Below are 16,876 nucleotides of genomic sequence, written 5' to 3' on the forward strand. Positions count from 1 at the left end.
GAGATAATCATTTATGATCCAAACATGAATCCGAAAACAAATTCCACAATCATTGGTTTAGGCCTGTGATGAATTTGAACCTGCGAAGTGATTCAAATTCAAATTCAAAAATATCTTTATTCTGTAGGTAAGATAGTTACACTTTGAATCGTCAATTTTTACATAACGAACGTCTCATCCGCCTAAAACTACTGCAGCTTCTCACAACCTGTATAGCCGGGGAAAGGAAGCTGTAAGAAAAACCTCGGTACAGGGCCCTAGATGTTCTTTAAAAAAATAAACATAAAATATTTTTATACAATTGAGTAATTTAGCTGCTTAATATCACTTATCAGACATTTAATCCCATGCATTCATATCTTCTAAATAATCACTAACTTTATAATATAACCTTTAACCTTTTTTTCAAAGTGCAGTTTTTTCATTTTTAAACACAGATATATTTTTTATAAGTGAGAGGCAAGCCAATCCGCGAAGAGAAACTAGCCCTATACATGTTTAGTCACATACCTCCAAAACGCATTTCTCGAGAATGTATTGAATTAATTAGTGAAATAAATACTAAAAGACCTAAAGAAGAATAACTGGAATCGCTTATAAAAAAAAAATCTTCTTCTATCGTGTGGGTTATGAGGTGGACTACCAACCTCATCAACCCTGGTGTCAGGGATATTATTGAGCCGCCAAAGGCCCCTCATATGACTCATGTAACGACTACTTACTAAACGAACACACGAATAAACTTTATGCCATCTCCACACATTAAACCACTTGGCCTGTACTAAAATCTAGTATTTACTAGACCGACTTTAAGCCTAGGTTTGGACAGTTGCCAAGTAGAATTCATAGTAATACAGGCGGAATAGTTTCAGTGACCAGTCTTAAACATTTGCAAGAATCAAAAACTAAGTTTCCTCAAAAAATAAATACCTTTCGAAATACCAAATAAATAACTTATTTTCATTGCGCACTTTTACTTATATGCGCAAATGTCAAATTGCAATATTGCTTAGATGAGTTGCTTCGTGGCCATTTTAACCCCCCAGATTTTTAATCGTGAAAAGATTCGTTTTTCAAAAATCTGAAGGAAGAATATAGGAGTTGTACGAATTCGTTGCAAAACATAAAAGATAAGATCATAACATTGAGAAGGTTAAAAACTTAGACAAGAACTACGTTGCGGTCTGTCTAGTTTTTACAATGAGCCATTTGTTAGTTAAACTGTTGTATTGTAGGAGCAGCATTTTATAATTAATGGTGCTAATGAAAGCGCGTCGTGGATGTTTCCTGAGGCACAGGATTGGTGGTTGTGCAGCCATCATGCGTTATGAGATGTGCCACTCCTGTAATCGCGACAGCCCTATCTTGGTAAATACTAAAAAGAATAATTAGACATACATCTCAGCAGGCCTAGCACCGTAAGCACGAGACTCTTTTTCGCCGCGACAGAGATCATCTGTCTCTTTCTGTGCAGTACTGTGAGAGAGTGACGGGCGACGTATGTTGAGGCGAGAAAGAGTAGCACACTTATGGTGCTAAGCCCGCTGTCTTGGTAAATACTAAAAAAATATATTTAGACATACATCTCAGATAGACAAAAATCTCTATTTATTTAGCATTTAATAATGACGTTTTATTTTTATGATTTTTATTCTATATTTATTTTATTTTTAATGTATATTATTTCATTGTAATGTGATCGATGGGCTTTAAATAACCTTATTATTGTTATTATTTGTATGTCATTTCCATATCTCGGGCCTACGGAGTCCCAGACTTTTGGAAGCCGTGCGTGGGGCCGAAGCCAACACGTAGAGGCCCCTTAAGATAATGTAATCTAAATGTGATGTGACACCGACCGGCGATTATCCCTGTATGCACTATGGACAATCCCCGGTTATTGTTATTATTATTTAGCAGCGGTAAATGCTAAGATTACCAGGTGCGTGCCGGTAAAATTCAGAAATGAACGATTAATGAAAAGCACATCGGACTTTCACCGTCATCATTTAGATTTACCGGTAATTCTTAACATTTACCGTACTTAGGGCTTTTACAATAACAGATATACAAGGTGTTTAAAAACAAACACAAATCATGCTTTTAAGTTTTAATAAATCGGAATCCGCCATTTTGATTTTTGTTAGACACTCTGAATTACTTTTAATCACATAATTACCTTCGAATCCACCGAAAGAATCTGTTGCCTCCTCGTTTCGCGTTATTTTTCTTCTTCTTACCCATTTTCTTTTAAAAAGACAATCATCCACCACTTTAATTAAAAATAAAAGCTAACACTGTCTATGGTCAGTTTAAAAAGTTTTTAAAACTTCACAAAGTTTATCGTCTTTAGAAAAAACAAAAAGGTTTTTTAGAAGTAACACTTTTATCGAATGCACTTTTAACACTGGGCCAGTGTTATCTTCACGGTAATGCCACAAAACTCTTTGTTTGAACAACGATACCACGCGACTTGGCCGATACAGGACTTTATACTTGGGCTCTACTATAAAAAGAAGCAAAAGAGATTAGAGCACTTAAAAAGGCTAATGCCATTTTGCCAAAGATCAAAACGAAAAATTACATTTCTATAGAATTTTTATGTAAATACATAGTTATGACGTCGTCAATTAACATAGGCAAACATAATACTCATTATTATAAGTAAAAAATTATTGCCTTTTTGACTTCTATTTCTAGATTAGCATTTTACATGTTACCTTTGTTTCCAGTCACCTACCCAACTATAAACTAAAAGCCTATTTACAACTAGAAAAGCAACAGGAGGTAAACTGCCAAACCAAAAAAAGAGTTATTTACGAGAGACAATTCCGAAAATAATATTTACCAAAAAGACCGCATGGATGGATTTCTAAACGAAAATTCGAAAGCTCATGCACGAAGCGCGCGCGTTCTAACACTGGCGCGTGCCCGCGTTCAAATTTAGAAACTGAAAAAAAGAAAACACTGGCTGGATGCACATTGCAAAGAGGGCGAGTGTAAGGAGTATTTATTTTGGTCCGTTCCAAGATGGAAGATACGAATGTAATGAGTGTGGGATTAAAATAATGAAAGGGTATTAGAGTCAGTGGAGAGAGAAATAACACTTCATCACAGCTTCAGATACCTATGTCGATATTAATATGGAGTCACAGAAGATACCAACACCTGACGATACGACACTTCATCATAATATAAAAAAAATGTTTTTATACCGTAATCGTCGGCATTTGGTCAAGACTAAGGAACTACTAAGAACTTTACACGACTCAATTCATACAAAATCTCCATTAATTATCCTTTCATTATATTCTCTCATACTTTCTATCAATCTTACGTTCCAATCTACTCACATTCCTACATAGATGATCAAACGAACTTCTAAGTGAAGTTCGATTTAACAAAATTGTAAATTTGTTACGCCACAGATAACGTAATTAACATGTTATACGAATCTGTAACAAATTTAGTTTTACTATTTCATAAAGCACATTATATTCTCTCGTACGGTTTATAAGATGTGGTGTGAATCACGCAATGGCTAAACTATAAATAATTTCGGTTCCTTTTGAACATACTATCGTAACATATTTATACATCAATCTTTTAAACTGTTTACAATTGGGTAGTTTTCTAGGTCAAAGATAAATTATGAAATTGTGATTTCTAAATAAAGACAGATCTAAAAGTGACAATAAACGTTCCTATTTCTATTTATTTTTAACTTATTTATGAATTTTAATAAAGAAAAATTTAATAATAAATGCGTAATTGTGTCATGTTTTTCTATGACGTCACAGGTATCTTTATCAGACAAATTCCATAGTATCAGAATCAGAATCATTTATTCAACGTAATTATCATGGATAAACTTGTTGAAGGTAACATTTTTGAATTTACGTCATTTCGCAAGGTGTTATGGCTGAGGAGAAGAAATGACAAGAAACTGCAACAGCAACACATCTTTTAAATCAATGAGGGTACATTACAAGTTATTTAATAACTAGAGGAACACATTCAATACCAGACATTTTTATCATTTAGGTAATCATTAATCTTATAATAGGCTTTTTTACATAAAGTAAGCTTCACGTGAGCTTTACATTTGTTCTCTGAGAAATTTAAAATATTATCTGGTATTTTATTGTAAAAACGTATACATAACCCCAAAAAAGATGAATTTAATTTACTTAATCTAGAATTTTGAACAACAATTTTATTTTTATTCCTTGTATTGTAAGTATGCCTTTCACAGTTTCTCGGAAGGAGAGATACATTTTTACGCACACACATAATGTTTTCATAAATATATATGTATGTAAAAACAAAAATCAAACAAAACCTCACACAAAAAAGTTGACATCATAAATTCTTGTTAATCTGTGGCTAGCTGTCAATTTCACGATTAGTGATGAGACATTTCATTCAAGTCAGGAAAACGAGTCAGTTCCGTGAATAACTTAAGTGAGTGTACTGTACTTAATAAGCCGAAATGCGCAGAAAAAATGACTTTCAAAGTGAGTTAGTGTAACCACAAAGAAACATACAATATATATTTTAATATTATCATACGAAATATTCAAACAACCCAAGAGAGTCAGTTCATTTTGATAAAATAACTTGAGCTACAATCAATTCAGCACTTCACTAATATGCAGTTTGACACAGATAAAAAATATCGGCAGCCATATTTGTTTACCTTTTATGAAGATCATTCTTGAACGGACTATAGTAATTTGTATGTTGACGTTTAGTAAAAACTAACTGATTTGACTAGTTGGAAACCACCCTATTGTCCTTAGCGGTCTAATGCCATTTAAAACTAAAGCACGCCCCGGACACGTTATTATTTATTCTATACAAAAACTAGGAAACTCTAAAACTACAAAACAAAGTTATGATGTAACGACACTGTTGGACCGCAGCCAGGTCGTCCACTTGGCCGCTTGGAATGAGGAACTGGCTAAAATTATAACGGTCGTGGGACGTTTGTCATAATAACACTTTTGTCGATGAAAAGACAACGACTTTTCAAAGAAAAAGATACCTACATACAGTCAATGACATCCTTTAAACATTTTTTTTATTTTGGTTTTTCCCGAAGGGCAAGGCAAAGGGAACTATGCCCATACAGCCATGTCTTACGTATTTTTTTTCTTGATGATTGATGAAATGATGAAAAATGATGATGATGAAACCTAAGCCCCCACCCTCGGAGTAGACTCCTACTCCGAACCCCAAACGAATTAACTCAAAAGTCCGCATAAACTTTCGAGTTATGAAGCGGCTTCCTGGCACGAAGCGAAAATAGGCAGATACACTTTGTTTATTGAATACTCCTATATAATAACACTCGCGAATGTCTTCCGACTAACTTAATGCGATCATTAACCACAAAACACCACTTCGTATTAATTATTTAGATTAGTCAATGAAGAAAGCAACTGTCCCGTTCCCGTTTCCCGCCGAAAAGCCTCAATGACATCCTTTAAACATTTTTTTTATTTTAGTTTTTCCCGAAGGGCAAGGCAAAGGGAACTATGCCCATACAGCCATGTCTTCCGTATTTTTTTTCTTGATGATTAATGAAATGATGAAAGGTGATGATGATGAAACCTAAGCCCCCACCCTCGGAGTAGACTCCTATTCCAAACCCCAAACGAATTAACTCAAAAGTCCGCATAAACTTTCGAGTTACGAAGCGGCTTGTTGGCACGAAGCGAAAATAGATAGATACACTTTGTTTATTGAATATTCCGATATAATAACACTGTCGCGAATGTTTTCCGACTAACTTAATGCGATCATTAACCACAAAACACCACTTCGTATTAATTATTTAGATTCAATGAAAAAAGTAACCGTCCCGTTCCCGTTCCCGCCAAAAAGGAGTTTTTCTAAAAATGCGTTCGAAACGTGTTCTAAATACGAATAGATTTAGTTATTCAATAATATAAGTTCGTTGCCTCAAATAAAGATGTAATGTGGACCTTGTTTTTTTAATGTGATTTATTGTAGATTTGCCGCAGATGGCATTAACTACTTGGCCGGACAAATGGGGAGCGCTGAGAGCTCTCACCCGGTACAAAATTTAAGACAACAGGCCTGAGAGTGCGCCCAGTTGGGCGCGAACCTCGGGTCAGAGCGTCGTCTGAGAGGAAGAATATTTGAAAGAATTAATCGACCTTTAGGGTCGATAGCGATAAGCGCTGAATGAGGGAAATCGTCGACCACGCCGGCAATGTCGGTATCGGGGTTCTGAAGTGTTTGGTGTCGCGAGCTGATTGGCCGCCTCTATGGCTAGAGTAATCGGGTCGTCAGGATCGTATATTACGACCTTCAATGCAGTGGACCCGTGCTTACGTGGTTTCAGTATAATTCGACGGCTTAGTATCTGGCTGTGCGGATAACGTACAGTCATGAGCAATATCATGTACCCACTTTAGAACCCTGTCGCATTATCATATTTGACATTTAATGAGGCTTACGTTTTAAATTGTCAAAAAAGTTAATGTGACATGGTTGCAAAGTGTATACATATTAGTACTCGTGACCATACGTGAAGTTATAGCCGTACCTAACCTGAAAGTGTTATAGCGTGATGATACGTGCGCCATGCGTCTAAAATTAATTCAGTGTTTTTGTTGTCGACAACAAGTGAGGACACACGCGTGTCTGACAATAAGCTAATTTCCAACTAATCAAATCAGTTACTTTTTACTAAACGTCAAAATTTTTATGAGAATTTTATTTAAAAGAATTTGTATGAAAAAGCACCCTGTGACGTCATAGAGAAACGTGATAAAATGTCGGACTTATTATTACGTTTTTCTCGATTAAAATTCATAAATAAGTTAAATAGAAAAAAGAAAATGTTTTTCGTTAGTTTTAGATTTGTCTTTATTTAGTAATCAGAATTTCATGATTTATCTTGAACCTAAGTACACGACCCAATTGTTTTGATGAGACTCAGGTACCTATGCTTTCGGTTGCAAGCCGAAAGTATAAAATTTTATACTATTTTTTTATACATACATACATAAACTCACGCCCGTAATCCCTAATGGGGTGGGCAGAGCCACAAGTAATCAAAGACAACTTGCAGCCACTGTTGATACGATGTCGTAAGCTGGATATGATGAACCTTATGGTGATAAGGGATCAGCCTATCGCCCATAACATTAGTCCATCATGTTAGATGACACGATCCCTCTGTCGGTTTTTACGACATGCCCGGGAAGACAAGCAGCTGAACGTGTTCTATGTTATTTATTTGCTCCCAGAACAGCATAGAAGCAACAATTTTTTTATAAGTATGATAATCCTCACAATCCACACGGGAGATGAAGATTCTATAACAGAACTGGAAGGGATTAAGCCAAGAATTTATGTATGTTACGTCTATAAACGGACAACGAACGAATCTCAGACGAAACTACCGAAAGCATGCAAACCCAGATGTATAAATAGTCAAGAATGCATTCCAATGCTTTCGGAAATAACCAGCTTAAAAAGACCCTTTCTTTCGCTTTGTGACTTAAAAAAATAGTGTAGAATCGAGGTCAAGATTTTCTGGACAAATTCAATATGGTAACGGGTGATCAACATATCGCCCGTATAATGGTGCAACAGGTTAGAAACGAAACAATTCCTCTGACGGTTTTCACGACATATTCCCGAGAAAACCAGCTGAACGCGTCGTTTTCCAATCGCTCCAAGTGAAGTCTAAAAGCCCGTAAGTGACAAAAACTCCTTATAAAAACACAACACACAGAAATAACACTTTCGCGAAGTGTGGCCGAAATGAAATGACACAACAGGAAGTCTCACCACTAGTCGAAACAAAAAATACAAACAAAGCTCAACACGACAGCTGTCACGGCCCTAATTTAAAAAGTTAATCGTTCGAAAATTCAAAAGTAACTTTTTAACCATAGAACGTCACATTAGAACTCAATTTTATTTTTAAAATTAATTTCTAATTTGCAATCGAAAATGGCGGGATTTGAAAACTCAAAAGTTTTGTTTTTAAATTGCGATCCAAAATGGCGTTTAAAAAGTAATAAACCGGCAAAGGAAAGAGCTCTCGAGAGTCCTGTGATGGCGTCAGTCTTTCACAAGTAAAACGCGGGCACTGAAACATATGAACATTGAACACCAAAATACAGCATTTCGGGAAGACACAATGTTTAATTATAGTACGCGATGATGATGTAGTACACCCGGGATTAGCAGATGAATCATGGGATCCGCCGCGGATTCCATGAATTTTTTTAAATGCACTATTTTTATGGTTTTTTTTTTACATACCATACATAATAATATGCGGGAGTCATGACAACCCCCCGCGCACCTCTGAATCCACCCATGTGATCAGCCTAGGGATGGGATCAAGGTAAATGCTAGACTACACGGTGGTGATGTATGTACTTAAAAGATTTATGTAAATTTTTCGTTTTACTACTCCAATGACCTATGTCGTACGGATAGATTTTTTGGCAATGGACGTTGTATTTTAGTTACGTTGTATTTACGTCGTGGTTGAGTCATTGGTGATGGTTCCAGTAGACATCATCTCCCTAGCATTATCCCGTTTTTCAAAGGGTCCGCTTACCTAACCTGAAGATTTGACAGGACCGGTTTTTACAGAAGCGACTGCCTGTCTGACCTTCCAACCCGCGAAGGGAAAACCAACCCCATACAGGATAGGTCACATACCTCCGAAAATTTTCCTTCACCGCGGAGCACGTGATAATCATTTATGATCCAAACATGAATTCGAAAACAAATTCGACAATCATTGGTTTAGGCCTGTGCTGGATTCGAACCTACGACCTCAAAGTGAGAGGCAAGCGTTCTACCAACTGGGCTACCACGGCTTCTTAGTAGACATCATCTTATTTTATTTTGAGTTATACCTAGGCACGTTAAGCCGTTGGTCCCGGTTACTACTTACTGATGTAAGTATGTAGTCGTTACATGAGCCATGTCAGGGGCCTTTGGCGGCTCAGTAACCCTGACACCAGGGTTGATGAGGTTGGTATTCCACCTCACAACCATGTAACATGGCTTATGACATGGCTCATGTAACGACTACTTACTTACATCAGTAAGTAGTAACCGGGACCAACAGCTTTAAGTTTTTTTGCTAGTAAGTGAAAATTTTAGGATGTCTAATAAGCGATTTTTCTTTCGTTTATTTTTCTCGCTGTATAACATACCACATCTCACCTCCAGTAAGAAGAAGAGAAGAAGTTACCTATACCTGTCATTTTCTTATCCGCCAAGGTGGGAGATGGTGTGAGGCGGATGTAGTATTATTCCTTTTATATTCCGTTCAGCGTTCTATACGTAGCATAAAATTGACTACTTGACAGTTTTCGGAAAAGTTTATTAAAAATCACCTCTTAAAATATTTTATTTTCTCGAAAAAGCTTTATATAATAGAAAAAAAAACACATTTTTCTCCAATTAGATTAAATTTCGCGCGAAAACGGTCGGTCACGTGCCATTTTGCCCAGTGACGTCACAGTTCAACAAACAAAGAAACTGTCAAAAAGTATCACTTTTTTTTTTTTTTTTTTTTTATAATGGCTTCGCAACGCATTTAGCCAAATACAAGAAATGTAAGTTAGGGAAACGTGGATATGGAAAGGAAATACGGTAATAAAATGGAGGGAAACAGGATTGGAATTTGGGATATTCTAGTTAGATATATACATGTTATTTACAATTACATATTTACAAATACATGCTTTTATAAATTAATATCATTTTTATCAATATATAGGGCAATAGTTTTATATACAATAGAACAATTTAAATAAAGTAAACAAGAAATAGAAGTAGGGAGCGGAACTTGGATATGGAGCAATTGGGTAATAAAACTGGAATGGTCATTTAAGGGACAGGAGAAGAAAATATGATTGACATCTCCATATTCACCGCAGGAACAAGATGGGTCCGATATAATATTACATTTATATAGATGTGCTGGAGTGCAGACGTGCCCTAGGCGAAGTCTACATATGACAGAGGTTGCTCTTTTATCAATAATTAAGCCCGATTTAAAAAACCAAGGTTTACTTGGGATCGATTCTTGGATAACACGGTAGTATTTACCTTTCGCCATGTTGTTAGACCAAAGCACATTCCAGGCGTCTCTTAGGTATATGTTAGGTAAGTTCAGTAAGTCGTGACAAAAGTTGTTGTAAGGGAAAATATCTCCAGAAAGAACTGCATCCTTAGCTAATCGGTCCACCCTTTCATTACCAGTTATACCAACGTGTCCTGGAATCCATGCCAAAGTGACATTATAACCCTTCACCCTGCATTGTAACAACAAATCTCTGATAGAAAAAATTAAAGGGACCTGTTTGTGAGATTTAAAGGCAAAACGTTCTATTCCCTGCAGAGAGCTGAGAGAATCAGAAAATATAATAGATTTTTGTAGTTTCATTAAAATTATGTACTCGAATGCCTTGAAGAGGCCAAAACATTCTCCTGTAAAGACAGATGTCTCTGGAGGAAGTTTAATTTTCTGTACAATATTGAATTGAGAGTGGTAGACTCCCACACCAACACAACTACTATCGGATTGCTTAGAGGCATCAGTATATATACAATGAGTGTCATGCCAATTTTTGTTGACAGCATTTCTAAATTCAAAACTTTGATTGAAATCATTTTTAATAAAATCATAAATAATGTTAGGCTTTAATATGAGACAACTGAAACTAGATTGATATAAGGGCAGCAAGGAAGAACGATAAGTCGGGGCAACTATATTATTGAATCTTTTATAACTTTTAACTAAACAAGGGAGGTCTTTATGAACCCAATAGGATGAGGAAACAATTTCCTCAGAGAGTCTAGCAATTTTAGTGAATAGAGAGTTATTTTCGATCTGCAAGTTTCGAAAGAAAAATCTATCGCTCAGATATTGTCGTCTCAACGCTAAAGGTGGTTCACAGCACTCAACTTGGAGGCAATTTATCGGACTAGATTTCATCGCACCAGTTACGAGTCTAAGGGCTTTTGATTGAATGCCATCCAACTTTCTAAAAGGACCTACATTTCCTGGATGTAACAGAAATGATCCGTAATCAAGAACACTCCTTATAAGAGCGTTGTATAGGAGTTTCATGGTAAACGGATGGGCTCCCCACCAAACCCCAGAAATGCATCTAAGAATATTTAAATTACGCTCACATCTCTTCAAAACATAGTTGCAGTGAGGTTCACCAGAAAGTTTAGAGTCCAAAATAACTCCCAGGAATTTGTAGTGATTGTTAACGGGCAAAGGCAATTTATTGTACAAAACATTTACATTTGGGTGGATCCTTTTCCTAGTAAAAAGAACCACAGAACTTTTGGATGGAGACAGATTAAGACCATTGTTGTCTAACCATATCTTTAGATTAGATAGTGCAGATGAGAGAGAGACGCAAATATCCTCCGTAGATTGCCCCGAAACATATAACAATAAATCATCTGCATATTGTAAGACGTTAGAATATCCATACAATGAACTCTCTAAGTCATAGGTGTATAAGTTATATAATATAGGGCTTAAAACTGAACCTTGTGGTAAACCTTTCCAGACGGTCCTGCATATCCATGAATCTTCTTCATTCATCACTCGATATTTAATAAACCTTTCGGATAATATGTTAATAATGAAATTACTCAATACATATGGTATGTTCAATAATAATAATTTCTGATGAAGTATGGAAATAATTACATTGTCGTATGCGGAGTTGATATCTAAAAAAGCAGCAACCACCGAGTCATTTCTAGAAAAAGCTAGCCGTATGTCTGTGGTCAAAATACCCAAACTGTCAGAAGTGCTTTTTCCTTTTCTAAACCCAAACTGACTAGCAGAAAGAAGTTTATTGTGTTCAATGAACCATTCTAGACGGTTTTTTACTAAGTGTTCTGTTATTTTGAGTAAGACTGAAGATAAAGCTATTGGACGATAGGAAGCTGGGTCAAGTTTTGACTTATTTGGCTTTAATAACAGGATCAAAGTTTGAGTCCTCCAAGTGTTTGGTATATCACCAGTGAAAATGACATAATTTATGATTGTGAGGAAATAATTAAGGCAATTAGTGTCAAGGTGGGTGAGAAAGGAGTATGGTATACCGTCTTCGCCTGGAGCCGAATCTTTAACATAAGAGAGAACACCCTTCAATTCTGGCAAAGTAAATGGAGCGTTCATGTCATCGTGTTGAGTATTATTATTCGAATTGAATAGTAAATCAGTAAAACGCGAAACAATAAAGTTTTCAGGGGCTGATGGAGGAGCCAGACGATCCATGACCTGTTCAGCAAGAATAGGAGATATCATACTTTGCTGGGAGTCATTAAAAACAGACCTGAACCGTCTAATATTCTGCCAGACTAAAGATGGCTTTACATTTGGGCATAAAGATAGACAGAACTTTTTCCATCCATCATATTTCTTTTTTTTAAGTAGATTCTGTGTAGAAATAGCAGCTTGAGAATAAATAATAAAGTTATAATCAGACATGCATAAACAGTACTTTTTTTCTGCCTCTTTTCTTTGTCTAACTGCATTTGTACATTCCTCATCCCACCATGGTGGAGATGGGATCCATTCAGGAGAATTGCACTTTAAGGGAAAGGTTTCATTAGCCACTTCAATTAACATTGTAGCTAATTGTTCTGAACAGTCTACCACATTGTTCTGCGTAATTTCTGGTAAATCTACTAATTTAGTCTTGGCTCTACTACTAAATAAATTCCAGTCTGCATCTGCCAGCTTGTGTTTCAAATGAGTTCTTCTTACTAATTTAGGAGGTTTATTAAAGGGAAAAGTAATTACTAATGGATAATGGTCACTACCTAGTCTTGATTCCAAAGGGACCCATGAGAGAAGAGATGCAAGGTCAGGTGTACAAATAGATAAGTCTGGAACACTAGGCTCCTGCCGAGGGCCTCCAAGACGGGTTATTAAACCAGTATTTAATATGCATAGATTAAGTGAATCCAGAATATCTAATAATTCATTACCATAGTATGTGGATGTAGAGCAGCCCCAGCTTTGATGGTGTGAATTAAAATCTCCCATGACTACAAATGGTTTAGGTAAGAGGCTAAGTATGTTCTTAATTTCAGCAAAAATACTGACACTAGGACGAGAAAAATATACAGATACAAAACAAATATTATTTACAATAGTAGCAACAATTGATATGTTGCTGTCATGAGGAGGAAGGGTGAAAGGAGAAAAAGAAAGGGAATTTTTGATGAGTATGGCTACTCCGCCATGCTCATGGGGTCTATCTTCTCGGATACAGGAATAACCAGGAACTTTAAAAATTGTATCCTGCTTAAACCATGTTTCCTGGACATAAAAAAAAGACATAAAACAAAAGGTTGATATTTATTTATAAGATAAATCAGTTCAGTTTTCTTAACACTATTAAGGCTTTGACAATTCCATTGTATTGCCTTGGCTTTTAGGTCCATCTTGGGTGTGCACGCAAACTATACTCATGGCTGAAATTTGAATCTGCCGCCTCGACTTATGCGAGCCGCGGCATTCCACGCTATTGGTCGAAACCAATATGGCGTCACTCTGTTCGCGCCGACCACGGGGTTCACCACGGATAATTTGTTTGCTGTGAATTTATTGTGAAGAAACTGTTTAATCTATCGGAAATTGTGTTATTAATGTTGGACAATACCTAATTCAACTCAGCTGAGTGTTAAGTTGGTGAATACAACAAGGAACTGTCGGCGGTATAGGTATCTCGGCCCCGTGGTTTGGAGCCCGGCGCAGCAGCAGTCAGGTTGGTGGCCTTCTTATTTCATGCTGTGATTATGTATAGATTTGTGTTGCACTGACCACCTTACCAGCCATGGATTTAGTCTCTAGCTCTGGTTATCGAAGGAATTAACGAACATATTTTGGTCCTTTGTCGCTCGGATGGTAGGTCACGTGACATTCGGTCGGTCGGTTTTATTTATCGGTATTTACCTATTAAAAACAGTTTTCTTAGTGTTTTTTCGGTTAAAATACTAATATTTCGGGTTTAATTTAGCTTATTTTGGTTGTACTTATAGGTACATATACGTATTTTCGGCGTATTTCGGTTTTTTCGGTTTCGGTCACTGACCTCTGCTCGGTTCGGTTCTAAACAGTTTTCTCGGTGTTATTTCGGTTAAAATAACAATATTTTGGGTTTATTTTATCTTATTTCGGTTGTACTTATAGGTGCAGATTTGTATTTTCGGTGTATTTCGGTTTTTTCGGTTTCGGTCACTGACCTCTGCTCGGTTTCGGTTCTAAACAATTTTCTCGGTGTTATTTCGGTTGAAATAACAATATTTCGGATTTATTTTATCTTATTTCGGTTGTACTTATAGGTACAGATTTGTATTTTCGGCGTATTTAGGTTTTTTTCGGTTGTGTCGCGCTTTCTATTTTTGTGTAGGTAGGTACCTATTTCGTTGTTGAATAAAATAGGTAATTCAACATGGCGAAAAAGTTTGAAGTAAAATTCAAAATAGAATGCGATTGGTTTTTAAATACAATTGATATGATTGATTCATCGGAGTTTAGCTCAAGTGTAAAATTAGCGCGGTTACGTAAGTTAACTTCTCATTTTGATAACTTAACGGAGGCCTATGAATGTTTATTGGAGGTTGTAACCGATTCGGAAGTAGTTGCAAAGTACGACGAACAATATAAATGCGCAACTTTACAATATGACAAGTTGGAAGCCAAGGCGACGGAGCATCCACACTCACAGGGTACTTACATACCTACCACTAGTGCGCCGTTTGCTCGCCTACCGCAAATTAATTTGCAAACGTTTGATGGTGACTTATTTACATGGTGCAGTTTTATAAGTTTGTATAATTCGCTAGTGTCGTCTCGTACAGACATTTCAAAAACCGAGAAGTTTCATTACCTGTTCTCTCATTTGCAAAAGGAACCAAGGTCAATGTTACAACACTTGCCTATGGTGGATTCATCTCTTGATACGGCTTTGGAGCTTCTGAAAGCACGGTATGACAACAAACGCTTGCTCGCGGACACGCATATATCGCGTATTTTGAATATTCCGGTATTGAAAAAGGTTAATACGTTGCGTACGAGTATTTTGAACCCGTTACTGGAGTCGACTCGGGCTTTGAAAGGATTAGGTCTACCTGTGGACAGCTGGTGTTATATGCTTGTGCATATCAGTTTGTCTAAATTGCCTATTGACATTAGGACTCGGTTCGAACAAAAGTACGGCGGATTAAGGTGTGATTTACCAACATTTGAAAATTTAACGACATTTTTACAAAATGAGTGTAGTTTGCTTGAAACAACGACTACAGGTTGCATTAATTCTGAGGTTCCCAAAACAAAAAATATTAATTCGGTTTCGGTAGCTCCGTACAGCACGGACGCTAAACATAGGTGCGCGTTTTGCTCAATCGCGGGTCATGATATTGACATATGTTATAAATTTAAAAACGGCTCTTCTGGTGAGCGTAGAATGTGGATACGCAATAATGGGCTTTGCTTCAAATGCTTCGGCCAACACTCGGCGTCTTCTTGTAACCGTCATGTTCCTTGCGGGCGGTGTGGTAACCTCGGTCACCATACATTAATATGTACGTTAGATATGCAGCCTAGTGCTCGGACGGCAAAAGGTGCACACGTTCAAAATAATAATTCATCTAATAAAAACTTTAATCAGAGCACCCGTAACGAGCGTATGGTGCATACTGTAATGTCTGGCCACCCCGGTCAGGCGCACGACGTGAGGCCGGGCGGTTTCGCTTGTTGTTCGGGCGCGGATAGCGCGGCAGTTGTCGGTCACGCGCTGCCGTCGGGTTATTCTGTTCAATCGGAATAGCAATTAGCGCAGAGTAATGTTTCTTCTATGCCTACTTTACAAGATAATGTTATTTTACCTACAGTTATTGTTAATGTTTTATCGGGTAATGGGGAGCTTGTTAAGGCAAGGGCATTATTAGATTTCGGTTCACAGGTTTCGGTTGTTCGTAGCGATTTTGTTAATTCACTCGGTTTGAAAAAACATTACTCTGTGACTCCTTTGTTGGGTGTAGGTGGCACTCACGCTTCGAATAGTAATTATATTGTTACTATTAATTTTCGGTCGGAAAGAAATAATATTTTTTTATCGGTTAATGCGGTTGTTTTGAAAACTCCTACCACTTATGTGGCTAGTCGGCTCGGTATTTCGGATAATTTACGTATTTCGGATGATGGTTTCGGACATTTATCGAAGGTCGATATTATTTTCGGTTGTGATATTCTCGGTGAAATTGTAGAAGGGAATAAGGTCACTTTACGGCCGGGTGGACCTTATGCCATTGATACAATATTTGATTTTGCTATTTTCGGGCCATTACGGGGCAATTATAATAATAATAATGTTGTTTGTCGGAATCGGAATATTGATGTTTTTTCGGGTGTCTCATTGGTGGACGCGGTTGAGCGGTTCTGGAAGTCGGAGGAGCCGCCCAGGGTTAAAATTAGGGATCCTTGCGATGTTGATTGTGAGCGGTTATTTTCGGGTTCGGTTATTCGGTGTTCGGATGGTAAATATATGGTTCGGTTGCCATTGATACCTAATCACGCGGAGTTGGGTGATTCCGCGCAGGTTGCTATTCGGCGGTTTATGGCTTTGGAAAGGCGAATGCGGGTTCAGCCTAAGTTCAAAGAAAAATATGTTCAATTTATTCGGGAATATATTCATTTAAAACATATGCAACTTTCGGAGTTTGATATTAATTCGGAACAGGAACATTACTTTTTAGCGCACCATGGTGTTTTTAAAACGTCTGGTGACACGGATAAGATTCGGGTTGTTTTCGACGGTAG

The 16,876-nt window shown here is 37.1% G+C and overlaps 1 protein-coding gene and 1 long non-coding RNA gene across 4 annotated transcripts in view; one reads left to right on the forward strand and one right to left on the reverse strand.

Annotated features, from left to right (window-relative positions):
* LOC126378340 (uncharacterized) overlaps nucleotides 1-8,128 on the reverse strand; it is a 55,156-nt gene extending 47,028 nt beyond the window's left edge. Inside the window, exons 1-2 of one of the 3 annotated variants that reach the window (XM_050026598.1) lie at nucleotides 8,069-8,128; nucleotides 2,180-2,503 (exon numbers count right to left, since the gene is read on the reverse strand). In XM_050026598.1, the coding sequence (XP_049882555.1) occupies nucleotides 2,180-2,244 (65 nt within the window). In that variant the 5' untranslated portion in view covers nucleotides 2,245-2,503; nucleotides 8,069-8,128. Of the gene's footprint in view, nucleotides 1-2,179; nucleotides 2,507-2,848; nucleotides 3,181-8,068 lie in introns of those variants that run through there. The other 2 variants (XM_050026597.1, XM_050026596.1) reach the window with 2 other exon arrangements.
* A 3,627-nt stretch (nucleotides 8,129-11,755) lies between these two features.
* LOC126378587 (uncharacterized) lies at nucleotides 11,756-12,542 on the forward strand. The gene is made up of 2 exons (XR_007568111.1): nucleotides 11,756-12,206; nucleotides 12,288-12,542. It is a non-coding gene; the product is annotated as an uncharacterized LOC126378587 (long non-coding RNA).
* Nucleotides 12,543-16,876: the final 4,334 nt, after the last annotated feature.

This window comes from Pectinophora gossypiella, chromosome 26 (genome assembly GCF_024362695.1).
Source record: "Pectinophora gossypiella chromosome 26, ilPecGoss1.1, whole genome shotgun sequence".
NCBI lineage: Eukaryota > Metazoa > Arthropoda > Insecta > Lepidoptera > Gelechiidae > Pectinophora > Pectinophora gossypiella.